This window comes from Zootoca vivipara, chromosome 5, assembly GCF_965207765.1.
Source record: "Zootoca vivipara chromosome 5, rZooViv2.hap1.1, whole genome shotgun sequence".
Taxonomy (NCBI): Eukaryota; Metazoa; Chordata; class Lepidosauria; order Squamata; family Lacertidae; genus Zootoca; species Zootoca vivipara.
Genome location: NC_142588.1, coordinates 96,804,889 through 96,824,592, shown reverse-complemented (window position 1 = coordinate 96,824,592; position 19,704 = coordinate 96,804,889). Strand labels below are relative to the sequence as shown.

Below are 19,704 nucleotides of genomic sequence, written 5' to 3'. Positions count from 1 at the left end.
AAGGGATCGCAGGCAGCAGCTCTCCATGGAGATGGGAAGCGGAATTTGAGGATACGGAAGAAGAGGTGTGGGTTTCACCGAGGTCGACTACGTCAGAGGCAGGAGAGGACTGGCAGAACATTTTTACTCCCACCAGCTCTGACGCCACTGACTTCTTGGGATTCCCGTCTTCTCAGGGGGAAGGAGAAAGATCGCAGGATTGGGGGGAAATTTTTACACCCACAGGCTCGGATGCCACAGACTTCTTGGGGTTTCACTCGTCCCCAGCAAGCAGAGAGCCCCTAGGGAGGGGGGGGAGAGGAGCCTGGGAGGGGGGTGGATGTGAGGGACAAGGGATACAGGGAAGTCCCTCCCATCTTAAGTTCCAGCCCATCCCCAAGCGCTGGAGAGAGTAAGGAGAGCTCTGCCTCCAGCGGAGAGTCAGGAAGTGGTGTCCGAGGCTCAGGCAAGGTTGTGGAGCCCATGCCTCAGGTGGGACAGGAAGTTGGACGCACGGGGGGGAGGCCAATCCCCCCAACTCCCGAATTGCGACGCAAACGTAGGGGGAAGAGGTTGGGTCTGCCAAAGCTTTGGTGCTGGAAGAAAACGCGCCAATCGCCATTCGGAGGTTCTGACACCTCACCTTAAGGATGCATTTTTACTGCTCTGAACACTGTAAATAATCAGCACTTAATAAAAGCCTTAAAAGACCATGCTGGAGTCTTTACTCTAGAGTAGCCATATCAGGCCCTCTGACAGTTACCTTGGCCACTACGGATGTACGCTATATACCACTGTACTGCAAGTAAACTAAACGGGGAATAAAAGCTATCGTTGGCTATTCATGCCACCTGGAAACGACAGAAAGAGTTGTCCCAAAGTCCTCACTGTTGACTTTGAACCTCTGATGTTGTTAACTCTTGGCTGAATTTTGTTTCGCTTGTGAGAGTGAGGAAAGGCAAAGCAGGTAATCAGAAACGGCACCCACCTTCTCACTGCATCCCATTCTGGCATCTGCAAAAAAGACCACCATCACCTTTGTCATTAAGCAACACCGATCAGAAAAGAAGCATGAATAGGCTCACGATGGATTTTTGGAGACGGGTTTTTAAGAAGCAGATGAATGAGGCGAAGCCAAATGATATCTGGAGGCTGACAATGGATCACAGGCTTGACTTCCACAGCGTGGAACCCGGGTGGATGGAAACATTTCAGGAGCATGCACATGGAAGGTAAAACAAAAACAAAAAAAGCTTCTACCAGATATGTAATATTTTTGTAATGTGCAGGAACATAGAGAGCTGCCTTTTCCTGAATCAGAGCTTTGGTCCATCCAGCAGAGTGCTGTCTCCGCTGACTGGCTGCGGTTCTCCAGGGTTCCATGTAGGGTTCTCTCTTGGTCCAAAATGGAATCATGGAATTGTAGAGTTGGAAGGGACCCCAAGAGTCATCTAGCCCAACCCCCTGCAATGCCATTGGGGACTGAAATTGGGACTCTCTTCTCCTGATCTAAATCTCACCCCATATTGTGCTCCAGCACACCCACAGAGTGAGGCCAGCCAGGAGTTGATGGTGCTTATGCACACAGGGTTTCTGCAGCATCCGTGCGATGTCAACATCTTCAAAATGCCAGGATCTCTCTCTCTCTCTCTCTCTCTCTCTCTCTCTCTCTCTCTCTCTCTCTCTCTCTCTCTCTCTCTCTCTTATAATCTGGTGTGGAAGCTCATTAGGTCATTGGGGGTGGGGCTGTTTGTCTGATGTGATATGATGTTTTGGTGGATCTATCACAACTCCTTTGCTCTCCTTTCCTTCTCACCTGATATCAGGTGTGGGGCAAGTGGGTATGGCTGGGGAAGAACCACTGGGAGGGGGAATCACTGAGTACTTAAAAACCATTGTTCTCTATGGGCAATGAGCTGCATGTTACGATGTACAAAAAACAAGGACCACGCTTCAGGAGAGCATCAATATTCTGCTTGCTTCCCCCCATCTCTCTTCCTGCTAGATTTACCTGTTCTGGATGCCTCCACAGCTGGTCCTCGCACCAAGTACTTATCTTGTTCCACATGCAATGGGCGAGTTCTGAGAAGCGAGGGCACGTCAAGATGAAGCCCTTCGGTCAACAGTGCCACGAATGCTCTCTGGACACGTACGAAAAGCCACAGTTCTCTGAGGTCGATGTTGGTGACATCTTGAAAGAATTGATCCTCGACATCAGGGAGAATTGCTATGGGGAGCAGGTTGACCGCAGTCAGCTCTCTAAGGTGGTCTCTTACGAGGGTGGTCCACATAAGCGCGAGTTTTGTGAAGGGTGCCAGCTGGGAATCCACAAATGGCAACAAGGGCGGTTGAAGCAAGCAGAGCACCATGGGAAACCCCAAAGCACAGGGTATCCGGCGGCCATTATACAGATAGAAACACCAAGCCCATCATTCCCCAGGCCCCCAGCCCCATCATTCACATGGTCCTCAGCCCCATCATTCACAGGGTCCTCAGCCCCATCATTCACATGGTCCTCAGCCCCATCATTCACAGGGTCCTCAGCCCCATCATTCACAGGGTCCTCAGCCCCATCATTCACAGGGTCCTCAGTCCCAACACAGAGTTGCAATTACTGTCTTTGGTTTATAATTCTAATTATAGCAGTATTTATAATTTCAATTATAATTTTCATCATTGTCTATATGCAGAGAAGGTGGTGGATTTAAACTGCAATGGAAATTCAGGCACCCACCTCTGCTGGCTTGGCCTGCCATGACTTTAGAAGCCCTGCAGATTCCTGTACGAAAGCTGCCGAACGTCTGCAAATGCTTTTCTGTATTCTGAAACTATTATGCCAGTAGCAAATTGTGACGGTGGAAGATTCACCTAAGGTTCTTTTCTTCCCTTTTATTTCTTTGTTACTCGAATAGAATGTCAATCAATCAATCAATCAATCAATCAATCAATCAATCAATGAAGTATATGATCAGCTCCTAGTTAAAGTCATAGAATCATAGAATCATAGAGTTGGAAGAGACCACAAGGGCCATCCAGTCCAACCCCCTGCCGAGCAGGAAAACCATCAAAGCATTCTTGACATATGGCTGTCAAGCCTCTGCTTAAAGACCTCCAAAGAAGGAGACTCCACCACACTCCTTGGTAGCAAATTCCACTGCCGAACAGCTCTTACTGTCAGGAAGTTCTTCCTAATGTTTAGGTGGAATCTTCTTTCTTGTAGCTTAAATCCATTGCTCCGTGTCCGCTTCTCTGGAGTAGCAGAAAACAATCTTTCTCCCTCCTCCATATGACATCCTTTCATATATTTGAACATGGCTATCATATCACCCCTTAACCTTCTCTTCTCCAGGCTAAACATACCCAGCTCCCTAAGCCGTTCCTCATAAGGCATCATTTCCAGGCCTTTGACCATTTTGGTTGCCCTCTTCTGGACACGTTCCAGCTTGTCAGTATCCTTCTTGAACTGTGGTGCCCAGAACTGGTCACAGTACTCCAGGTGAGGTCTGACCAGAGCAGAATACAGTGGTACTATTACTTCCCTAGATTTAGATGCTATACTCCTATTGATGCAGCCCAGAATTGCATTGGCTTTTTTAGCTGCTGCATCACACTGCTGACTCATGTCAAGTTTGTGGTCTACCAAGACTCCTAGATCCTTTTCACATGTACTGCTCTCAAGCCAGGTGTCTCCCATCCTGTATTTGTGCCTTTCATTTTTTTTGCCCAAGTGTAGTACTTTACATTTCTCCTTGTTAAAATTCATCTTGTTTGCTTTGGCCCAGTTGTCTAATCTGTTAAGGTCATTCTGAAGTGTGTTCCTGTCCTCTGGGGTGTTAGCCACCCCTCCCAATTTGGTGTCATCTGCAAACTTGCTCAGGATGCCCTCAAGCCCATCATCCAAGTCATTGATAAAGATGTTGAACAAGACTGGGCCCAAGACAGAACCCTGTGGCACCCCACTAGTCACTACTCTCCAGGATGAGGAGGAGCCATTGATGAGCACCCTTTGGGTTCGGTCAGTAAGCCAGCTACAAATCCACTGAATGGTAGCATTGTCTAGCCCGCATTTTACCAGCTTCTTTACAAGAATATCATGGGGCACCTTGTCAAAGGCCTTGCTGAAATCAAGATAGGCTACATCCACAGCGTTCCCTTCATCTACCAAGCTTGTAATTCTGTCAAAAAATGAGATCAGATTAGTCTGACATGACTTATTTTTCAGAAACCCATGCTGACTTTTAGTGATCACAGAGTTTCTTTCTAGGTGCTCACAGACTGTTTGCTTAATGATCTGCTCTAGAATCTTTCCTGGTATTGAAGTCAGGCTGACTGGGCGGTCAAAGTCAAATCAGAACACAGCTTTTATAGTAGTACAAACAAAGATTCATGAAACATCTGAAGATTCTTAAAACATAAACACCCTTCTACATACATCAGGAAAGGTTACAGGTCATGAGAAGTAGCCAAGCAGCTGGTTGGCAAAGCTGTGCTATTGCAACGATTTTAATAAATGCTGGGTCCCTCCTGAATACGGGACTTGAATTAATTTCCATGGTTTATTTAGCAGGTGGTCCCTCACCTGGGGAATGAACAAGGTGGCATAGAAGTGATTTTTTTTTGTAGATGGAGTGGGTGGTCACCCCCCCCTCAAAAATGAATGGCCACCCACTTAATACAGATAGAATGTCAATAGGTGAACCTTCCCCATAATTGCATTTCAATACTAGAAAAGGCTTAACCTTTGAATTTCAGCAAATTCAAAAGTCTTCCTTCATGTGTTGATCAGTGACCATCAACCACGATGCCCTGGTCTGGCAGACAAGCTAAAGCTGCATTTTTTAAATTTTACACTGCAACACTGTCTCTCCCCTAGGTGAAGACTTCCAGCATGTAGTAATTCCTAACATTTAATAACTCTAACTATGGGTGCCCCAAACCTGTATACCATTATACTGCAAGTTAACTATACAGCGAATTATTAAGGAGTTCCTGGTTTCTACCTCCTAAGTCTCTTTGCAAACTTTTCACGTGTTGCTTTTGCCATTGGGGTGGGGGGAAGCAATGGCAAACTTGTTTTTGTTTTAAGATTTTAAAATAAGAACATATGCAGTAGCATATCTCTGCTACCAGCTGATATTATTATTCATTACCTGTTCTGTTTGATCTTAAAAAGAGAGGTCTGTTGTTATTTCTTTCTGAGATATTACTTGTTCCTGGAAATTTTAAGACGTTGAAAGATTGGGTAGGGGAAAATGTTACAAATGCATAAAATAAATTGCAAAAGAAAAAAACCCTCTCGGATCCTGTGTATTTGTTATGGATACATCCAAAATACCTAATTATAGTAGTGATATCAATGCAAGTTAAATAGGTAACTCCCATCTCCCTGGCAAAAAAAGGTTTGTGCAACAGGATTTATTTATTTCATAAAATTTATAATCTGCTTGATTGAGAAAAAAAAAGCCTCATAGGGGTTTACAAAAAGAATAAAGCAATGAAATTATCAATAAAAGAAATTAACAGCAATAATTTAAGACTTTTGAAAAATTAAAATAGCAATAGACTAAAAACAGATTAAAACTAGCGTAAGCTTTCTAAACATATGGGTATCTAAACAAAATCAACTTTTTATATGCAGATTTGGAACTCAGGACATTTAACTACTTATGGAAATAATCAATATATATAGAAATTCTTGGCTGGTCAAAAATAGAATTTACCTGAGGAATAATAATAATAGCATAATGAGATTGCGATTGAATTAAATTGGTTGTTGGGGTCCCCCCAACCCCATAACTGTGACTGGGAAGAAAAGAGAGGGGAAAAAATAAAGGAAGGCATGTTATCACATCAGAAAAAATCCAAAGTCCATATTAGGGCAATACCTTTATCAGGCTAATGCCCCACCCCAAAGTAGTTGTGCGTGTTTTTTCTAAATGTGCAAGCTTTAGAGTTCTTCAGAATTCTCCATCTAGAGTTCTGTAGAACTCAAAAGCTTGCTTCCTATTTTCTAGCCCAGGCATGCCCTGTGTTAGCCGATGGTCATGAACCCAGCTGCCACCTTTGTGAATGGGAAGAAAACATGAGGGGGAAGGGAGGACAACACATTTTGGTTGCCCTTCTTAAGTTTCCTCATGCTATATAGAGGGAGGATTAGCAAGAGCATGGAAACTGGTTTAGGAAGAGCTTGCCCAAGCATGTCTTGTGTTAGCCGATGGTTTTGAACTCAGCTGCTGCCTTTGTGAACAGGAAACCTAGAGCAGGCATCCCCAAACTGCGGCCCTCCAGATGTTTTAGCTTACAACTCCCATGATCCCTAGCTAACAGGACCAGTGGTCGGGGAAGATGGGAATTGTAGTCCAAAACATCTGGAGGGCCGAAGTCTGGGGGTGCCTGACCTAGAGCCATCGTAGGCATTCACAAACACACAGGCCTGACTTGCTCTCTCTGGCAATTCAAAGCTATGGCATGAGGTCTCTAGGGGAATATCAAAGGAAGAGCAAGATATTCTGGACGGTTAATGAGATTGTGAGATATAAACGCTGGTCCCAAGGACTTGGGTCCCGGACCCCTTTGAAATAATAAAGTCTGGGCAAAGTTGATGAAGCAGCAATATTGTATTGAAAATAAACGCTTGCTAGTGGGTGACCTGAAAAAACATGAATATATCAAAAACATGAATATATAAACTTGTTTCCCAAGCGCAAGTCCCTCCTTCGTTGCCCACTAGGAAGGGGTGTTCAAATTTCACACCTATCGTGTGCGCTTATTGCAATGTAAATTTTAATTTTTCCTGTTCCCCAAAGTCCCTTATTTGGTCACGCCTTTGCTCCCTTAGGGACGCGGGTGGTGCTATGGGTTAAACCACAGAGCCTAGGGCTTGCCGATCAGAAGGTTGGTGGTTTGAATCCCCGCGACAGGGTGAGCTCCCGTTGCTCGGTCCCAGCTCCTGCCAACCTAGCAGTTTGAAAGCAAGAAGGTGAACGGTGTTTCCGTGCGCTGCTCTGGTTCACCAGAAGCGGCTTAGTCATGCTAGCGACATGACCCGGAAGCTGTCTGTGGACAAATGCTGGCTCCCTTGGCCAGAAAAGCGAGATGAGTGCAGCAACCCCAGAGTTGTCCGCGACTGGACCTAATGGTCGGGGGCCCTTTACCTTTACCTTGCTCCCTTTCATACAACAACAACAACAACAACAACAATTTATTATTTATACCCCGCCCATCTGGCTGGGTTTCCCCAGCCACTCTGGGCGGCCTCCAACAAAATATTAAAATACAATGGTCTGTTAAACATTAAAAGCTTCCCTAAACAGGGCTGCCTTCAGATGTCTTCTAAAAGTCTGCTAGATGTTTTTCTCTTTGACACCTGGTGGGAGGGCGTTCCAAGCTATGTTCCTTTATTTCACCGAAGCGTGTAACATCCGTTTCGACCACAGTACTTGTTTTGCAAAAAGGCCCTGGGCATGGTTGCTAAAGATACTCTAGCTCTTCAGTATTTTGCAACAACTTGGTTCTCTCAAAAAGTCCCCAGCCTCATGATTTCTAAAGAAACATGATCGCATCATCCAGACCAACCCCCGCTCTTATAACAATATATAGTAGACTATCAGCCGCGTATCCTGGCATTGCTAGGAAATTCCGAGAAATCAGTGCAGTTTTAAAATCAGCGGTTAAATTCAGCACCATTTTGAAATGCTCCACCTGCCATCTTGATTCAAAATGGAGTCCAGTTGTAATTGAGCATAGACAAAGCCTGCTCCTGGATCTCAGGAACCAACGTTTGCTTGCAATATCTCTGCTCCACAAGCTACAGGAAGCCCCAGCATCAAGGTAAGGTGAGCAGACTGCACAGAAAAGGGAAGCAACACCTAGTTGTTTGATTATTTCATTAAAACAGATGAAAAAAGGCACAGTGAGGTCATCATGTGCTAGGAGCCAAATCCTGAAATAACTCAGGAGCCAAATTCTAGGAGTAGGAAATCAGTAGAAACCCAGTGTTCAGCACCGCCCTAAGGGGCTACAGTGAAGTATTGCTACAAAAGGCGTTGGCCAAAAGCCATCAGAGCAGGATTTCAACTTCTGATGTTGTTTGTTGAGGAACTCTTCCTGGCAAGTCTCATTTCAGTTTCGTTTCTCAAAGGTTCCTCAAAGGTTTGGGCTGAGCAGCTTGTGTGAGTGAGGAAATAGAAAGCTGGCAAGGTGGTGAACCACCCACTATTTCACTAGACTCCAGTACTGGCCTCTGAAAAAACAAAAGAGTCTTTAGATTAAGCAGAACCGATCCCAAAATATACACAAAGAAGATGAACATGGACTATTGGAGAGCGGTTTTCGAGGAGCAAATCGAAGCAGTGAAACCGAGAGATTCCTGGAGACTGACAATGGATCGGAGCCTTGACTTCCATAATGTGGAACCTCGGTGGATGAAATCACTGCAGGAACATGCTCATGGAAGGTAAAACATCAGCTGCTACTGCATAGCTAATAATTTTGCAATGCACAGAGTCATAGAAAGCTGCCTTTTGCTGTGTCAGGCCGTTGCCTGCCCTGACTGACAGCGATTCTCCAGGGCCCTCTCCTAGCCCTACCCAGAGATGTCATTGGGGACTGACCCTGATCTCTTCCTTTGAGCTACAGCTCTTCCCACAATGTGCTCCGGCACGCCAGCGGCTTCAACGATCTGTTGGGTTCCCCTCAGATACGGGGTTATCGTGAGATGGATAGCAGCTATGCACACAAACTTTTTGCAGCATCTGCCACCGTCATCAAAATGCCAGAACATATTTCCTTCCCCACCAATGTGTTTGCATTGTTCCTCAGCATGGAAAACTAATTAAGTAAAAATAATTCACAGTCACTGATGGACTGTTTGTCTCATGAGATGATGTTTCAGTGGAGAATCTCTCTTGCCGCACCTTTACTGCACCTGAGTCAAACCTTGCTATTTTGTTTTCGGTTATATAGTATCAAAATATTTTGGTTATATAGTATCAAAATAATTTTAGGGGGATATACAACCAGAAACAGTACCTACGCTTCTCTTCAAGAGCATTGGATATTCTCTTTTACAGTTCTCCATGACATATTGTTTTAAGCAGGGATTTTCAACTCTGACAAATATGCAAGATCAGAAAAGAGAAAGAATTATTTGTGTTGATGAAGAGATGGGAGTGTGTTTGTCTCAAATTTGTTGTTGTCTAGTTGTTTAGTTGTGTCCGACTCTTTGTGACCCAATAGACCAGAGCATGCCAGGCACTCCTGTCTTCAACTGCCTCCCACAGTTTGGTCAGACTCAAGTTGGTAGCTTCGAGAACACTGTCCAACCATCTTGTCCTCTGTCGTCCCCTTCTCCTTGTGCCCTCCATCTTTCCCAACATCAGGGTCTTTTCCAGGGAGTCCTCTCTTCTCATGAGGTGGCCAAAGTATTGGAGCCTCAGCTTCAGGATCTGTCCTTCCAGTGAGCACTCAGGGCTGATTTCCTTCAGAATGGATAGGTTTGATCTTCTTGCAGTCCATGGGACTCTCAAGAGTCTCCTCCAGCAACATAATTCAAAAGCATCAATTCTTCAGTGATCAGCCTTCTTTATGGTCCAGCTCTCACTCTCAAATTAGACCTGATATAAGTGAGATTATATGCCTGTTGTCTTTGTCCATGGAGTTTTCTTGGCAGGGATACTGGAGTGGCTTGCCAGTTCCTTCTCCAGGTGGATCACATTTAGTCAAAACTCTCCACTATGACCTGTCCATCTTGGGTGGCCCTGCACAGCATAGCTCATAGCTTCTCTGAGTTATTCAAGCCCCTTCGCCACGACAAGGCATTGATCCATGAAGGGGAAGAAGGGGATGACAGAGGACAAGATGGTTGGACGGTGTTCTCGAAGCTACGAACATGAGTTTGACCAAACTGCGGGAGGCAGTGGAAGACAGGAGTGCCTGGCGTGCTCTGGTCCATGGGGTCACGAAGAGTCGGACACGACTAAATGACTAAACAACAACAAGTGAGATTACCTGGCAAAAGCAGGTAACCTCTCATTGAGTTTGTAGACATACTTAAGGTACACATGGTAAGAGGCTTGTTTATTTATAATTATATCTGGGAAATGATTCGTGTTCTTCTGCAGCTGCATTGTTTTAAACTTTCTGGGTGTCCCATAGTCATATTATGAAGTAGTTGTGCTTTGTGCTGTAAATCAAGCACTTCTAGAAGTTGCTTCTTTTTGTTTTCTAAAATAAGAATAAAAAATGGGTTTCTTAAGGAAGACTGGACCTTCGGAAAGAGCGCACTTTAAGGCTCAAACAAGTCAGGAAATAAACAGAGACCAGACCAGGATATACTGTACAAAAGCTACGCGTCTATTAAGTCTGATCTTTATTAAAGCTGTTGCAACAGGGTACTCCCCCCACACGAAGGAGGGAGGAGGAGACTCAAGCTGGCAAGGTGTGCAAGCCCTTATATAGACTTTGAAATTGCCCACCCTGTAGCTCAAGACCAACCCCCAATACATTGTACATACATCACAGAAGGGGTGTAGCCCAAAACCACCCCCTAATACATCATACGTACACCAGAGAAGGGGCAGACTACAACAGAAATCTGAGTGTGTTGTTTTTATCCTGTTTGCCAGGTTACCTCATTGGATTACCTGGGCATCTTGGCCACTTTTTTGTTATGATAAGCAGGGCCGTCTTTAGCAGATGCGACGCCGGGGTGCAAATATCCGCCCAGCGTCCCCAAATTACCACGGATGGGGGGGAAGCTGTGCGCCCGCCAGCCATATGGTTGGTGGGGTGCAGTCCTGGCGCGACAAACCACTAAGCCCTATGGTAAAGATGGCTCTGATGATAACTACTCATTTCCTGAATCCAGGTCACAGGTCACAGGCTCACCCTATTCATATCTTAAATGTGAAGGAGGAATGGCATTGCAAAGTGTGTGAATATTTAGAATTGGCCAAACTCACGGATATAAGAAGGCAAAAGCCCAAGAATAGAGTAAAAGAAGAATGGGAATGTTTGAATGAGTATTTTAAGAAACAAAGTATTAAAATGAATATCTGGCTGAGCTTAGACTGAGCCTGTGAAGTTCTGAGAGAGGGGAGGAGAAGATAGATTTAAATAATTTAAGAAGGTTAGTAGTAGATAAGGAATACAGATCGGCAAATTAGTGATTAGAGAAGTGTTGCGTGGATGGTGGAAGTCTTTCTTTTCTTTTTTTCTTTTCTTTTCCTTTTAAAAAATATTTTAAGAACAAGTTTAGATATGAAATTTTTTATAACTGTGTATCATTTAAATTTTATTTTTAGAAATGACGGTGTACTGTAATAATAGATATATTTCTTTTTGTTTATTGCTTTTCCCTTTTTCTTTCTGTACTTTTTTGCAATTCCATCTTTTTTGGAATGTATTTGAGTTCAAGATTTGGCGACTCTTTTGTCTCCCTAAACCTGTTTGGTGTTCTTCTCCGTTCCTCCTGCCTCTCTCTCTCTTTTAGCTTTACATGTTCACGGTGCTACCACAGCTGGTCCTCACATCAAGTTGTCGTCTTGTTCCACATGCACCTGGAGCGATATGATAAACGAGGGTCGGTCAAGATGAGGACCTTCAGGCAGCAATGCCACCGGTGCTCTTCAGACAAGTACGAGGAGCCACAGTTCAGCGAGGAGGATGTTGCCCGTATCGTTGAGTGCTTGATCTTCAGCATCAGAAAGAAATGCTATGGGGAACCCTTAGATGACAGCCGTCTCTTTGAGGTGGTATATGAGAACAGGGGCCCTCATAAGCATGAGCATTGTGAAGCTTGTCACCTGGGAATACACAATGCACATCATAGGTGGCCTAGACGTGGCGGTCACCATAGGGAGCTTCAAAGACCAGCGTCTCTCCCGGTCATTCTGCAGGAGAGTAAGGCAGGCTCAACCACTCCCAGCTCCTTGGTAACACCAAAAGATCAAGCATTTGCAAACCACGTTGACCCCAATTATTGCCAGGCATGTTGCGCTTCTTTTATCCTCATTGCTTTTGTGATTGCCTTCCTTGTCTACTGGCCTGGGAATAAATAGCTGTGATTTATGCACCGCAGGGGGTTGGACTAGATGACTCTAGGGATCCCTTGCAGCTCTACAATTCTATGAAAAACCCAATGGCACATTACCAGAAGGTGTTCTCAAGAAGACCCAGGGCGCCTTTGGCAGGGGAAACAAAGACTTCTACCTGGTGGCAGTGGGAAGATCACAGGAAGGGGAGGGCAAATGCTCTGTGTGGCCTGGTCTCCCTTCCTTAAATGGGCCAGGGGTACCTGGGCCAAATGACAATCTAATCCTAGGATTGTAGAGCTGGAAGGGACTCTGAGAACCATCTTGCATTTTAAACCTGGCTGGATGTGTGCTGGTTCAGCAGGAGCACAGAAAAGTTCCAGAATGTGATGACGGCATGGAGTTTAGCTTGCTTAACAGAAAAAAAAATACTCATAGCCTCTTCCTCCACTTTATGGTTGCAAAGATTTGTCTACAAGTGTGTGGTGGCAGCAGCTGCAATGACCATGTGAAATCTCAAAAGCTACATGCGTGGTTGAATAAAATGGCAACTCTATACACAGGTGGCGCTGTGGTTAAACCACAGAGCCTAGGGCTTGCTGATCAGAAGGTCGGCGGTTCGAATCCCTGTGACGGGGTGAGCTCCCGTTGCTTGGTCCCAGCTCCTGCCAACCTAGCAGTTCGAAAGCACGTCAAAATGCAAGTAGATAAATAGGAACCGCTACAGCGGGAAGGTAAACGGCGTTTCCATGTGCTGCTCTGGTTTGCCAGAAGGGGCTTTGTCATGCTGGCCACATGACCTGGAAGCTGTACGCCGGCTCCCTTGGCCAATAATGCGAGATGAGCGCGCAACCCCAGAGTCGGTCACGACTGGACCTAATGGTCAGGGGTCCCTTTACCTTTACCTTTATACACAATTACTCTACCTGTGCAATTGAATTTAATGGGGTGTGTGTGTGTCTACGATATTGGGAATTCCATTCCACCTTAAGTTACAGACATGTAGCTGTTGTCTGTAACATGTCTGTGAACTTCCTTTGCATGTAGTGACCACGAAGGAGAGCAGACATGTTTCTCTCTCTCCTGAGATATACTGAATAAATGCTTGTAAATATGCCACTACCACTGTCTCTTGCCTATCGTTTCTGCTGCACAGTGGATTCTGCTATTACAGTGTGCCCTGGCTTCTGAAGCCTGGGTCGTTATTGCATGCTGCACCGGAGGGTGGAGATAGCCCAGCAGACGGCCAGGGGGGCAAGCAGCCCTTGCGTCTCCCATGGTGTATGCGAACATACGCCTGAGCAGACGGGCATAGGATTGCAGTGCACCATTTGCAGACGTTGGAGGGTGGGGTGTCGATGCCATGCGGCACTAACAGAAGAAGAACATTATGTGACTCAAGAGGGTGGCAAATCACACATTTTCTCCATCTGCATCATTGGCGGAAGCTGCAGAATTTGGTTTATCTTGTTGCAGAAGTCTTAATTATTTTTTAGGGAGGATTACACAAGTCCTGAGAATGTATGTATTCAATGCAAAAAAAAGAAGAGTGAATCAAAAGTAGGTCTTAACAGGTTTTTTAAAAAAACAAAAACAAAACAGTGGCATTTCCAGCAAGTCCCTGCAGGGGCGTAGCCAGGATGAAAATCAGGGGGGGCAAGGGGGGGCAAGGGGCGGGGGAGGGGCCACAGCGGGGCAAGGAAAGCTCCTTTCTCCCTTGCCAGCTTTCCCTCCTCCCACCCCGGCGATCGCGGAGGGGGAGGAGGGGATCGGAGCAGCCCGATTTCGGGCTGCTCCGACTCCCTCCTCCCCCTCCTCGAACGGCAGGGGCGAAGAGGCACCAGGATCAGCCCAAAATCGGGCTGCTCCGACTCCCTCCTCCCCCTCCGCGATCGGCAGGGGCGAGGGGGAGCCAGGATCAGCCCGAAATCGGGCTGCTCCGACTCCCTCCTTCCCCCTCCGCGATCGGCAGGGGCAAGAGGGAGCCAGGATCAGCCCGAAATCGGGCTGCTCCGACTCCCTCCTTCCCCCTCCGCGATCGGCAGGGGCGAGGGGGAGCCAGGATCAGCCCGAAATCGGGCTGCTCCGACTCCCTCCTTCCCCCTCCGCGATCGGCAGGGGCGAGGGGGCACCAGGATCAGCCCAAAATCGGGCTGCTCCGACTCCCTCCTCCCCCTCCTCGAACGGCAGGGGCGAGGGGGCACCAGGATCAGCCCAAAATCGGGCTGCTCCGACTCCCTCCTCCCCCTCCGCGATCGGCAGGGGCGAGGGGGAGCCAGGATCAGCCCGAAATCGGGCTGCTCCGACTCCCTCCTTCCCCCTCCGCGATCGGCAGGGGCGAGGGGGAGCCAGGATCAGCCCGAAATCGGGCTGCTCCGACTCCCTCCTTCCCCCTCCGCGATCGGCAGGGGCGAGGGGGAGCCAGGATCAGCCCGAAATCGGGCTGCTCCGACTCCCTCCTTCCCCCTCCGCGATCGGCAGGGGCGAGGGGGAGCCAGGATCAGCCCCAAATCGGGCTGCTCCGACTCCCTCCTCCCCCTCCGCGATCGGCAGGGGCGAGGGGGAGCCAGGATCAGCCCCAAATCGGGCTGCTCCGACTCCCTCCTTCCCCCTCCGCGATCGGCAGGGGCGAGGGGGAGCCAGGATCAGCCCCAAATCGGGCTGCTCCGACTCCCTCCTTCCCCCTCCGCGATCGGCAGGGGCGAGGGGGAGCCAGGATCAGCCCGAAATCGGGCTGCTCAGACTCCCTCCTTCCCCCTCCGCGATCGGAAGGGGCGAGGGGGAGCCAGGATCAGCCCGAAATCGGGCTGCTCAGACTCCCTCCTTCCCCCTCCGCGATCGGCAGGGGCGAGGGGGAGCCAGGATCAGCCCGAAATCGGGCTGCTCAGACTCCCTCCTTCCCCCTCCGCGATCGGCAGGGGCGAGGGGGAGCCAGGATCAGCCCGAAATCGGGCTGCTCCGACTCCCTCCTCCCCCTCCGCGATCGGCAGGGGCGAGGGGGAGCCAGGATCAGCCCGAAATCGGGCTGCTCCGACTCCCTCCTCCCCCTCCGCGATCGGCAGGGGCGAGGGGGAGCCAGGATCAGCCCGAAATCGGGCTGCTCCGACTCCCTCCTCCCCCCTCCGCGATCGGCAGGGGCGAGGGGGAGCCAGGATCAGCCCGAAATCGGGCTGCTCCGACTCCCTCCTCCCCCTCTGCAATTGCCGGGGCAGGTGGAGGGAAAGCCCCAGAGCCGCGCAAAGCGGTTGCCTGGCTTTCCCTCCGCCTCCCTTCTCCCTTGCTGGCTGTGGGGAGACGGCACCAGGCGGGCAGCGGGGCAGGCTGGCCAGCAGCCCTGCTTCTAGGGGGGGCAATTGCCCCCTCCTGCCTCCCCTGCCTACGCCCATGAGTCCCTGAGATTTTTGGATGGTGCCTCCTTCTTCTATCTGTTCCAGGCATGGAGAACCTTGCTGGATTCCAGCTTCCAACATCCTTGACTTTTGGCCTTGGTGGCTTGGGCTGATGAGATTTGGAGTTCAACAACATTACAGGTTCTCCACCCCAGATCTGTGACATCATGGATGCCTTCTCTCCGGTTAGGCACTGGGCCAATCTATCCCAGTCTGCTCCAACTCACTGGAGCTCTTTGGGGGTTCAGGTAGAGGAGTCTTCTGCAAACCTGGTACCCAAGGTGCTTTTAGCTAGAAATGATGGGGACTAAATTCAATACCACCTGTGCACAACATGCTCTTTCATTTAGCTGCAATCCCTCCCCAAAACAAATGCGTCTCCAGTTGATACGCCATGCATTTTCCCCCTGAGATTTATTTTGAGTACTAGTTAACAGACTTACTTTCCAAGCACGACTGTGTGTTGCAGAAGACATGCATGATTTTTAAAGGCTTTCACAAACCAAACTGCCTTTAACTGCTTTGATCCAGGATTTTTGGGTCCCTGTAAAGTCAAATCATCATCAAATATCCTAGGGAAGCAGGTCAGCTTCAGCTATTGGAGCAGAGTTCAGTTCAGAGGGATCCAGGCTAGGCCTTTCTCATCCACATGTCCAAGGCAAAAATCAATGGGCAAGCTTCTCCCTGGCCTAAGACGGGGGGCACCCTTGGACAGAGAACTTTTTGGAGACAGCAAGATTCTGAAATGTGGCAGCTGCTCTATTTATTTATTTTGCTTTCGGTTCTTCGTACGGTTGGGAAAACTTCAGTATTGCTCTCCTGTGACCTGCTTAATCCAAGGCAGAGCCAGCAGGACGTTGGAATACACTCCATAGCGGTCATTCAAGCCACATCCATCGCCCCAAGACACTGTCCCTATGAGCTGCCACCGGCCAGTCTGGTTGTTCAGAGTGACCATGGGGCCTCCGGAGTCTCCGCTGCAAGCGTCTTTTCCTCCTGCGTGAGAAAGAGAGAAACAATCATGGCTGGGGGATCTTTCAGACCAGAAAAGTCACCTGTTCTATGTGGAGTTTGCAAAGGTAAGAACAGGACCTAGAATCAGAATAATACAATGGCAGATTTGGTAGGGCCCCTGGGGGTCATGTCAGGAACGATCCACAGGCATAATGCAGGAACGAATCCAGCCCGTCTCTCCCATCAGCGTTCAGCGTTCAGCTCTAGGGAGTTCCGACAGCCCTTGATTTATTATGACCCACGTCTTGGAGACACTGAGCACATATTCAGAGTCCAGCAGAGATAAAACGCAGACGGAGCCAGGCTGAGGTTGTGTACTAAAAGCTACTTTATTAAGCGTAAGGCAGAACAAAAGGAAAAGATGTCTCCTCTCGCTGAGAGTAGTCCGAAGAAGAAAAAACAAACGGAAACAGAATACAGTGGAACCTCGGTTTATGAACACCTCGGTTTATGAATTTTCGGTTTATGAACACTGCGGACCCATCTGGAACGGATTAATTCATTTTCCATTACTTTCAATGGGAAAGTTTGCTTCAGTTTATGAACGCTTCAGTTTATGAACAGACTTCCGGAACCAATTACACCCATGCTTCAGTTTATGAACGCTTCAGTTTAAGTACTCCGTGGACCCGTCTGGAACGGATTAATCCACTTTCCATTACTTTCAATGGGAAAGTTTGCTTCAGTTTATGAACGCTTACTCCGCGGGCCGTCTGGAACGGATTAATTCACTTTCCATTACTTTCAATGGGAAAGTTCGCTTCAGTTTATGAACGCTTCAGTTTATGAACAGACTTCCGGAACCAATTGTGTTCATAAACTGAGGTACCACTGTACAGCAAACATCCGCTCCCGTGATTCCAGCAATCTTTTCTCGAATGCATAACACAGGTATGTGACCTGCACAGTGAGAGGAATAGAAACCTAACAGGTCATCTAGTTCAGCCCCCGGCACTGCAGGAATCTCAACTAAATCATGCATGACAGGTTAGCATCCAACCTGCATCTCGACACTTATCTCCCTGCTCCAAAGAGAACGATTGGCACAGAGATCCTCAACTTCCCTTGGTTCCATGAACTCATCCCCAGGGACCAACAACCCTATGAAGACCCTAGGGCAGGCATCCCCAAACTGTGGCCCTCCAGATGTTTTGGCCTACAACTCCCATGATCCCTAGCTAACAGGACCAGTGGTCGGGGAAGATGGGAATTGTAGTCCAAAACATCTGGAGGGCTGAAGTTTGGGGATGCCTGGCCTAGGGTATAAAGACCCTTGGTGGACTTGTAAAAGGGTAAAGGAGTATTGGGAAATGATCTACAATGAATTGAAAAGAAAATGTTTAAAAGTACTTTTTTGGGGAAAACATAGTCCTTTTTGTTGGGGATAATTCAGATGGAAATTCCCAGGTGTCAAAAAAAAGGCTATTTATGTATGACACTACTTGAAAACATTGGCAGCATTAAGATAAATTCAACAGTGTAAATAAGTTTTGATGGATTTAACAATGGAATACTGAATGGTTTAGTTTATGTAAAATATGCAGGGATTTACAGTATGCAAAATGAACCACGGAAAGAGATGAAGGGAAGTTTAAATGAATATTCTAAAATGTAAAACAGAAAATTTAATGAAAAAAAATATTTTAAAAAAGTATAAAGACCCACTAAGGAATGTAATATCACAATAAAATTCAAAATGGCAACAATTGATTGCACATTTATTCAGAATCACCTTGTCTTTCTCCAGCGCAGATCATGTCTCCTGTCACGACCTTTTGCAGCTTGCGATAGGCTTCCTTGCACACTGCGTGATCTGTCAATGGGATCTCAATCTGCAAAACAGAACAAAAAAAATGACTCCTGGGATAAAGAGGAGTCTGGTCTCATGTGCCTGAATGGTCCTCCTTTGTCAAACACACAAAACTGCCTTCTACCAGGTCAGCCTTGGTCCATTTAGTTCAGTATTGTCTGCACAGACTGGCAGTGGCTGGGCAACGTTTCATGCAGGAATCTCTTCCTGCCCCACCTGGTGATTCTTCTGGGGGTTGAACCTGAGACCTTCTGTGTGCAAAGCAGATATTCTTCCCCTGAGCTACGGACCTTTTTCCAAAGGCTCCATAGATTCACTAATCCCATAATTCATAGGCTTCTGGTCCATAGGATGACTAAGGAACAAGCGGCTCTCTATTCCGCCTTGGCCAAGCCACACCTGGAATCCTGTGCCCAGTTCTGGGCATCACAGTTTGAGAAGGATATTGACAACCTGGAATGGGTGCAGAGGAGGGCGACCAAGATGACCAGGGGTCTGGAAACTGAGCCATATGAGGAATAGTTGAGGAGTTGTGTATATTTAGCCTGGAGGTGACATGATAACCAGCTTCAAATATCTGAAGGGCTGCCATAGGAAAGATGGAGGAAATTTGTGGGATTTTTTTTTTTTTTTGCTGCTCCAGAGGGTAGGGCGCAAACTAATGGACTCAAATGGCTAGAAAGGAGATTCCCACTTAATGTTAAAACTTTCTGATGGTAAATTCACTGTTCAACAGTGAAATGGACTACCTTGGATGGAGGTTTTTCCAGAGGGGTTGGGTTGTCTGGCCATCTGACAGGGAATTTTCAGCTGTGATTCCTGCATTGCAGGCCATTGGACTTGTTGACCATTGGGGCCCCTTCCAACTCTACAATCCTTTGATTCTAAGTGTCAAGCTTGTGCTCCCCTCATCGTACGAAGAAATGGAAAGAGGGGGCAAGGACTGAGACTTCTGCGCCTGCTCCCTAACCAGACTGCAATTCCATTCCAATCTCAGATTCAGGCACGTCCAACAGGTAGATTGTGATCTACCGGTAGATCACTGACACCTGTAGTAGATCACTGGTAGATCACTGGCTCCCCCCAAAGAAGCTCAACAACTATGGCTCTCCTAAAAAAAAAAGCTCAACATTTTCACCCTGCAGCCCATCAAAACGGCGCTTTCCTCCTCCCTAAAAAAACCCACTCAAAACCTTTGACCTAAACCCTAAAAAGGCCCCTCCTCCTCCCTGAAAAAACCCAACAACTTTGACCTGAACCCCAAAAAAGGAGGTAGATCACTGCCAGTTTTTAACTCTGTGAGTAGATCGCAGTCTCTTGGGAGTTGGCCACCCCTTGAATGAACGACAAGGAGAATCACCTCCATCAGCGCATCTGGGAGACGTTGCAGGAACTGCTTCCCCCAACCGCTGACAATGACCATGGTGTCTAGTGGAAGGGAAAAAGAAGAAGACAGACATTGTATTACCTTTTGGGAGGG

At 47.5% G+C, this 19,704-nt stretch overlaps 3 protein-coding genes across 3 annotated transcripts in view; 2 read left to right on the top strand and 1 right to left on the bottom strand.

Annotated features, from left to right (window-relative positions):
• Positions 1-897: 897 nt before the first annotated feature.
• Positions 898-7,572, top strand: LOC118093927 (receptor-transporting protein 2-like). The gene is made up of 2 exons (XM_035133781.3): positions 898-1,211; positions 1,985-7,572. The coding sequence occupies exons 1-2, from the start codon at positions 1,051-1,053 to the stop codon at positions 2,685-2,687; spliced, it is 864 nt and encodes a 287-aa protein (XP_034989672.1). The 5' UTR covers positions 898-1,050; the 3' UTR covers positions 2,688-7,572.
• Positions 7,573-7,973: 401 nt separating this feature from the next.
• On the top strand, positions 7,974-12,195 carry LOC118093782 (receptor-transporting protein 2-like). The gene is made up of 2 exons (XM_035133493.3): positions 7,974-8,434; positions 11,471-12,195. Exons 1-2 carry the CDS (start codon positions 8,283-8,285, stop codon positions 12,036-12,038), a joined length of 720 nt encoding a protein of 239 aa, XP_034989384.1. The 5' UTR covers positions 7,974-8,282; the 3' UTR covers positions 12,039-12,195.
• Positions 12,196-15,790: 3,595 nt separating this feature from the next.
• The window catches only part of MASP1 (MBL associated serine protease 1), a 90,041-nt gene continuing 86,127 nt past the window's right edge, over positions 15,791-19,704 (bottom strand). Inside the window, exons 14-16 of the mRNA XM_060274242.2 lie at positions 19,585-19,652; positions 18,147-18,246; positions 15,791-16,396 (exon numbers count right to left, since the gene is read on the bottom strand). Coding sequence (XP_060130225.2) covers positions 16,206-16,396; positions 18,147-18,246; positions 19,585-19,652 — 359 coding nt within the window. The 3' untranslated portion in view covers positions 15,791-16,205. The remainder of the gene's footprint in view (positions 16,397-18,146; positions 18,247-19,584; positions 19,653-19,704) is intronic.